At 39.2% G+C, this 8492-nt stretch overlaps 1 protein-coding gene across 1 annotated transcript in view; it reads right to left on the bottom strand.

The window, feature by feature from the left end:
• Window positions 1–2931: 2931 nt before the first annotated feature.
• The window catches only part of LOC127647026 (contactin-3-like), a 93740-nt gene continuing 88179 nt past the window's right edge, over window positions 2932–8492 (bottom strand). The window contains exon 23 of the mRNA XM_052131079.1: window positions 2932–7274. Within this exon, the coding sequence (XP_051987039.1) occupies window positions 7180–7274 (95 nt within the window). The 3' untranslated portion in view covers window positions 2932–7179. The remainder of the gene's footprint in view (window positions 7275–8492) is intronic.

Raw genomic sequence — 8492 nt, 5'->3', positions numbered from 1 at the left:
GCCGGTGCAAGGATGCATCCTTGCTTGATGCCGTTTGTGACAGAGAATGGCTCAGACATCTCACTATTGTCCTGAACTCTGGCTTGCAAACCATTGTGGAATTGTCACACTATGGAAATTAACTTTGCAGCACACCCATGCTTCGACATGATCTTCCAGAAGCCATCTCTGCTGACGGTGTCATAGACCTTGTTTAGGTCCACGTATATGGAGAACAGGTCGGTGTTCTGTTCCTGGAATTGTTCCTGCAGCTGTCTGTCAGCAAACACTATATCAATAGTACCTCACTCTTTGGGGAATCCACACTGACTCTTTGGGAGCAGTCTTTGGTTCAAGTGTTTTGTGAAGCGGATGAGAAGCATTTCGGTTGCCTTTGCGCTCAGGTGGATGATGGAAGCATCCTTGAAATCCTGGGGATCTTCATTTGCTGCCACATGACCTGGAAGAGCTGATGAAGTTTATCAGTCAGGGTAGTGCCACTTTCCTTGTAGCTCTCAGCTGTAATGGCATCCAAACCTGGTGCTTTGCCACTTTTTGGACACTTGACAGAAGATGCATCGCCTTCGGCCTCAATGTTGATTGCTGATGGATGATTTAGAATGCTATTGAAATGTTCCATCCACCTCTCCAGTATGTTATCCTAGTCAGTGATCATCTGAACTGAGCAGAAGGGATGATCCTGAGGAGGTGGGTCCAGAGACCTCTTTCAGTCCTGCATAGAAGTTCTTCATGTTGCGTCTGTCTGCGTATCCTTGAATCTCATCCAGGAGACAACCAGGAGTCCTGCATCTGTCGCAGCTTCTGCTGGACTGATCTTCATATGTTGCTCTTCTTGGAGGTGGATGTTGAGTCACTGAGATAGGCTCTGTAGACGTGATGTTTTTCCCCCAGTAGCTGTTTGATCTTGCTGCAGTTGTCATCAAACATGTCCTTGTTGTGTCCTGGGAGTGCCCCAGGATCTCTGTAACAGTACTGTAGACAACATCATGCAGGGCCAGCAGACCTGCCCAACTAGCTTCAACGTCCTCACTGTCCATGGAGGTGGTTTTCAGGCGATCTCCCAAAGTCTTGACCAAGGACTGGCGAATGGTAGCATTCTTTAGTTTGCTGATGTTCAGTCGTCGAGGGGCCTTTGTTTACTGGGGTGAAGCTTTGGTTGGATGCGGATGTTCATCTTTGAAACAATGAGGCGGTGGTCTGTCCAGCAATCGGCACCGCACAAAGACTTTGTCACCCGTATATCCTGCCTGTTCTTCCTGACGATGACATAGTCAATGAGATGCCAGGTGCATCTATGATGTCCTGTTGCGATTTGGGAGGCAGAAGGTTGTGTTGGTGATCAGACGTCCATGATCTGCGCAGGTCTGGAGCAGGAGAAGACCATTGTTGTTGCATGTGCCAACCCCATGCTGTCAATTCTTGCATTGAAGTCACCAAGGATGACGAGTTTGTCATTTTTGGGAACCATGGCTATAATGGAGTGCAGCTCTTCATAACACTTGTCCTTGACTTCATCTGTTTTTGTCATTGTTGGTGCGTAGGCACTGATGAAGGTGAGATGCTTACGACCGTGGCACAAAGTCAGTTTCATTGTCATCATACTATCATTCACCCCCTTTGGTGTTCCTGCCAACTTGCCGACCTGTGAGGTCTTCACTACAAAGCCGACTCCAAGCTCACGTCTCTCCTCACTGCTGTGCCCACTCCAGTAGAATGTGTAGCCAGATCCTCTCTCACAGAACTCACCTTCGCCACCAGGCCAGCCATGTCACATTCAGGGCCGCAATGTCGATCTTGTACCTAGCAAGTTCTGCTGCAATCAGGGCTGTTCTCCTATATGGCATGTCTCTGTCATTTCTGTCAAGCAGTGTCCATATGTTAATAAAACTAAATTAAATTGATAAATTAAAGTAGAAATAAAAGTAAATTAAAATTGGAAACATAATAATGTCTTAGTTACTATTGTAACCTTCGATCCCTGATGGAGGGAACAAGACAATGTGTCGTTGTAGTGACACTAGGGGTCGAACTTTGGAACCCCAAACACCTCTGATATTTGAGAAAAGGCCAATGACAAATAGCAAGTGGAATTTGCATGCCACTCCCCCGGACATACGGGTATAAAAGGAGACGGCTTGCAACCACTCATTCAGGTTTGTGCTGAGGAGCCGATACAGTGTCCTGGCCACTTCAGCGGGTAGTTCAGTGTTGTGGCAGGAATGACACCCCTAGTGTCAATGTAGTAACACTAGGGGTCCCTATAAAAAATGCCACAACCAGCTGAACTGTTACACGGATCGGCGGTGCAGATGCAGGCAATCTACCGCATGACTAGTAATGTAGGAACAGCATATGAGCTAGGAATTAATTTAAAATGTCCGTATTCTACATCATTATTATGTAAGGACATTTGTAATGGAATTAGTTGCGTTCGACAGCCATTATAAGCAAGATGTATCACAAATAATTAGATTATTTGTCTGAATAAAATTCACCACGATTAAAATCTTAATATGACGTCTTGTTGTACTCACAATTTCTTTTGTAAGGAATTAGCTTTAATAAGGGAATTATGATGAATTCACTTATTGGAGTAATATTATTCTTATGGCTTATTGAAAATAATATCACTCATATTTAGGTATAGATTTGAAGCAACATCTTTTAAAAACAGGGATGAGATTATTTATCAAAAATATACCACAGTCAAATTATCTTTGAATACAGACAAACTTTACTGCTATTCTAAACATAAAACTAATCTAACACATACAACATGAAACAGTTTGGTGAGTAGTGACAGAATGTTGACAACTCAGTCCAAGTCCAAAGATCATAAGCAAGATCATAAGCAATTAAATTTGCATTTTGACTGAAATTTGTTTATGATGATGTAATTCTGCAGCCACAAAAACCCCAAGTGTGTCAGGCTTTTTAAATTTTTATTACGTTTTTAACAGAACTATAAAATTGAACACATATGCACCAAACATTTTTTCTACATGCATTTTTTTCCACATGCACAGTTTTAGTATACAAGACAAAACGGTTACTTTTCAATATGAAAATGTCATGTTCTGTGCAAATTATCTCACAGAGATTATTCATTAATACATCAGTATTAAATTCCCAGGGCCATGAGGTGTATAAAATATCAGGTTACCAATGTTGGCCGACTCTAAAAATATATAGTCACTATATACATCTAGCGAAGGTATTTTTCATTTCAGATCACTTAGAAACATAATTGGATTTTAGCAATAACATCAGCCATTAACATTAACAGTTCAGATTTTAAACAGATTATCATAACATTTTCCCTAAAGGGAAACCATAATGTGGAGAAACTAAATTCACTGATTATACTGTTTACACAAAATTAGGGAAATTAGACTGCACAATTTTAAGTACTAAAGAAATCATTGCTATTAAACAACAATTATTTGTTCAGTGTGATATGCATCATTACTAAAATACTGTAACTGAGGGTTGATGGGACACATTAGAACAAACCGAGAGTAGGAAGTATAAACAGGAAATGGAAAAATTAACATTCAGGAAAACATATTATAAGTGATAATGGGTGTGATTAATAAGCAGTTCTAATTCTGTAATAATGTAAAACTCTGTAATCTGGAATAGTTCTAGTACATAACAAATGTTGATTGTCTATTTTTGTTCCCTAGGTTGGAAAAAAAATGCAATGGACTACTAATAATTCATAATTGTAAAGAGAGAAAATGTAACTACGGAATTATAAAAACAATTGACCATAAAATACATGTACAATTGCATGTAGCTACCTTTAAAGTCAACATGAAATGGGATTTGCAATATCACATACTTTTGAGTGAAACAGGATGTTCAATGAGAAACAAAAAAATGTTGGGTTGATCTTGATTTTCTCCATCTGGAATTGATTGGATCGTGAAAGGTGGTTGAAATATAAGAGAATTTGTGACATCAGCCGAAAAGGAAAGTCATTTTAGAGGTGGAGTAAGTTGTAGTATTTGGATGAAAGGTTACGAAGACAAGGTTTTTTTAAAAAAATAGGAATAATGTGCATAATAAATCATTAACAATTTACCAGGATTGTGTATTAAAGTAAACAGGGTCAATTTTGATTTCATGTTGACTTCAATGATGCTCAAACTCACATCTGCATATCCTGAAATGTAGTTCTTTTTTCCTTGCATTGACAATATAGATGTTGGATGAACAACAAAAAAAAATTATTTTCCAATAAACTTCCCTTTCATCTCTGAACCTTGTTTGCCAAAATTCATTAAAGTCCATCCAAGAACTGAAGGCGAGGAGGAGGATGAGGCCAAGGACATTTCAGACACTCAAAGCGCAAACTCTACGCAAGATGGCTGGCAGGAACACTGGCATCAGTCAATCAAGAGTCTGCATTGTGACAGCAGCAATATAGAGCCAAAAAATCAATATCCCATTGACTGGGCCACTGCAGCCTAATCAAGGTGCCCAGACCTTTATGAAAGCTTGAAGGAGAACAGATAGGCTCTCCTGATTGTGGCTGTGCAGCCTCTTTTTTTAATCTCTCTTGCCAACTTTTTTTTTTTTAACATGCCTTTATGGGCTGCACTGCACCTGTTCTGGAGAGTTAGAAGGAAGGTTGTGTCACCTTGGTTCACTACCTTGTGCTGTCTTCTGACTTTGAGAAGAACAAGTGCAAATGTTGGACTTAACAGCCTGATACTGCCAAGACAGAGCCAGAAATATGTCCAGAGAAGGCACTAGTCCTTGGTAGTGAACTCTGCAAGAAAGGTCACAACGAAGTGCCTCAGCCTTTAGTCTCATTGAGGGTGCAAATAAGAGATTCAGAAATCAAGTTGCATTAGATGGGCATTAACATAGAAAATGTAAGATATATTCAACCTGTCTCTATATTGGTAAATTAAATATTGTTTGTACTGCAGAATTAAGTTTGGAGCATCATGGCAATGTGAATTATAGGCATCAGCACACTTAATTTATACTGCATTAGCGAATCGGTTTGTTTCAATATAGATCCAAGTTTTGCGTAAGTAATGCTTTATCATGCAACCAAAATGTTACGAAAATGGCACCTTTTGCTGTAATACATTCTGACGTAGACATCTGTTGACCAATGAGAATTTCACAGATGCATGCTATGCTTTGGGAACATCCAATTCACTGTATTCCCTTGATTTCAAACTCCACTCGTCCACTCGTGACAAACCAATATATCGGTCAAGCCAAATAATCATCTGATATTTGAGATGATCAACATTGGCCAATAATGCAGTACAACTGGCTGATTAACAGATTTGGTAGTTCCAAATTTACTGACCTTGTCAATAGATGACAAAGCCAAACTGGATCTTTCCACTGGTGACAGACAGATATACCTGCCAGGCCAATCAATCGACCAATATTTAGAGATTATAGGTATTGGGGAATGATGATGTAAACTTGGCTGATCAACACATAAAGTAGTTCCAAATAGACCAACCTTGTCAATAGATGATAAACTTTTTCTGTTTTCAAATTATTTAGTGGACATAGAGTAAAGATACTGTAAAATATTTTTACATCAGTCATTTTAAAACACATAATGGATGACCATTATTATTCAGCACCCTCAAATACATCTTAAGCATTCCTATACATTTAATGAGTGGGCAAAAATATCTCTACTGCACAAGCACCATAATTATATTAACATATTTAATATTTTTTTTTAGCATTACACAAACAGGAGCAATGGAATTTGTTCCTGCAACTTTTATGCAATTTCACCATAGACCAATGCCATGAACTTAAAATAGGAACAATAACCCTGGAGCAACTTGGGGTTAAGTGTCTTGCTCAGGTGCACAATGGTGATTGGTCATGGCTTGGTCTTTATGGAGATAAAGCTAGCAGCCTTTCAGGTGACAAGCCATGAGCTTTAACCACTATGCAAACACTTTATATAACTGAATAATGACTGGTTAGGGACCTCTGGGGACTTTACATGTCTATCATGCTTCAATCTATTGACTTGTTTGCCACGTGTTTAACCTTTACAAGGCCATTAGAGCTATACAACTTTCATATATGTCCTATTTCCAGTGTTCCATAACTTGCCACTTAGTTCTGTCAAACTTTTTTGCAAGTTCATTTGTCAGGGTTGTAACATAGACACATACAAATAGAAGTGTGTGGGAATAGGAGTTTGTACTTCCAATGGAGTGCCATTCTATCACTTGCTTTTCTAGGTGCCAGAAAGCTTCAAAGCTTTTAAAGCAGGTATTTAGGCTTTTTGACAATTTGTTAAATGGTGAAAGGCATAATTGGGTTGTGATCACCATGGTACAGCACAATGGCAACAGCAAAGGAAACTGATGTGTGAAACTGGTTCAGCCAGTTGACATATAGAGAAAATGCTCCAAGGAAAAGTAAGCCTTAATTGTGCAGTTTTATGCTTAACATCAATAATTTAAACAGCATAAAGCGTCCAACAAAATGTTAATACCCATCAGAGAGACTGATAAGAAGCCTTTGGAGCTGACGGCTCTGTAATTGAGGCGGAAAAGCGACACATATTTCCAAACTAATGGCAGAGTATTCCTATTAGAACAAATCTATTCTCAGCTTTGTTAACCCAAACCCTACTTAGTTAGAACTTATGACAATAGAAGCCACAAATTGATCCAAAATCAGTATATAACCAACACTGGTTTCTTAGCCCTTTTCCTTTTTGAGTACAACTCAACTGCACAACTTTTATCATCTACTTTGGTGCATACATGAATTTAAGGCATTGATTGTTCTCAAAGATCAGAGGAAAAGATGGATGATGCACACATTGGCACACTACATAAAGAAATGTTCTATGCAAGGACATTTTTTTTCTTCTGGTTTTAGAGTGTCAAACAAACTGTTATGTTTCTATAGACCATGTGTGCTAATTCATAGACAATCCTTAACATGTCAGTGACTCTTGCAGGGCTCTGCCATGTTTACTAATGGCATTCACTCATGTTCCTATGTGACATTTCAATATCCGGCTCTACCATACATGTTGCTGGAGTTGGGGAATCCCATCATATCAGACTGTGATGGGAAACAGAAGCCTTAGATGTGAAGAGTAGAAAGTGTGTACATGTTTTTGTGAGTGTGGCTGGGTCTGGTGCTCATGGGAGTCAAATATCAGGAGGCACTGAGCATTAATAGAGCGCAGATGAGAAGAGGAGAAATAGAGAGTGCACAAAGCCTTCCCGCTCTGGATCCTCGTGCACCCATGCCTGTAATGCAAAAATAAATACTGTATTCTTAACCAAAATTTAACCACAATTTAATTGAATGCAGTTTAAAGGAATAATTCACACAATGTTCTGGGCCATCATTTTCCAAACCCAGATCATAACAATGCCTCCAGAGGCTTAAACAGTGGCGACTATGCATGACGGGTTCATCGCTTCATGCGCTTCCCTTCTTACCCTGATGCGCACATCGCTTTGGAATAGGGTAAAGCTGGACTCATCAGACCAAATTACCTTTTTCCATTGCTCCACAATCCAATCTTTATGCTCCCTAGCAAACTGAAGTAATTTTTTCTGATTAGCCTAACTAATAAGTGGATTTCTTGTGGCTACACGGATGTTTAGTCCCAATCCTGTAATTTCTCGTCACATTGTGCTTGTGGAAATGCTCTTACTTTTATTATAAAAAATAGCCGTGAGTTCTACTGGCGATTTTTTATGATGTGACTTCACTAAGTGTTTTAGTGATCTCCGATCATTCAAGATTTTTTTCTGACCACATTCCTTCCACGAAGCTGAAGGTTCATCACTATCCTTCCAGGTTTGAATAATGCGTTGGACAGTTCTTAACACAATTTCAGTGATTTCAGCAAATTATTGGCCTTGATGTAGGCCAATAATTTGCCCCTTCTGAAACACAGTAACATCTTTTCCACTACCACGGGATCTGTCTTCCGGCATGTTTTTTTAAGAAATGAGATGCTACATGATTTGATCATTATTGCAGTGAATAATATGTTTCAGCTGGCAACAAGTATTTTAACACTAACTGATACAGTATCAGTTAGTGTTAAAATACTTGTTGCCAGCTGAAACATATTATTCACTGCAATAATGATCAAATCATAGGCTCTTAAGAATCTGCTTATTTAAATCCAAATGGCAATTTTATTTTTGGGAAGGCAGTGACATGTCATATGTGAAAGCAGATCTCTTTAGGGGGGGCGGGTGGTTGTCGTTTGCCGCCCAACTGAGAGAGTGGGGCGGGGAAGGGTAATTTTCACTACTTTATATGCTGCTTGAGCTCCACAGTCAACAACAAATAACTGAGTGACAGAGACAAATGGCGGAGGAACTTGCATTTCGTAAAAGGTCGGATTCAACGACGCACAACAAACAGACAAAAATATTTAGGCATCCAAACTGAATGAAACCCCATTAAGAGCTTGAGGGAGACGAAATTAAAGGCAACAAGGAATG

This window comes from Xyrauchen texanus, chromosome 7, assembly GCF_025860055.1.
Source record: "Xyrauchen texanus isolate HMW12.3.18 chromosome 7, RBS_HiC_50CHRs, whole genome shotgun sequence".
NCBI classification, from domain to species: domain Eukaryota; kingdom Metazoa; phylum Chordata; class Actinopteri; order Cypriniformes; family Catostomidae; genus Xyrauchen; species Xyrauchen texanus.
Note: the sequence above shows the minus strand (reverse complement) of the source record. Positions and strands in the feature narration are given on the sequence as shown.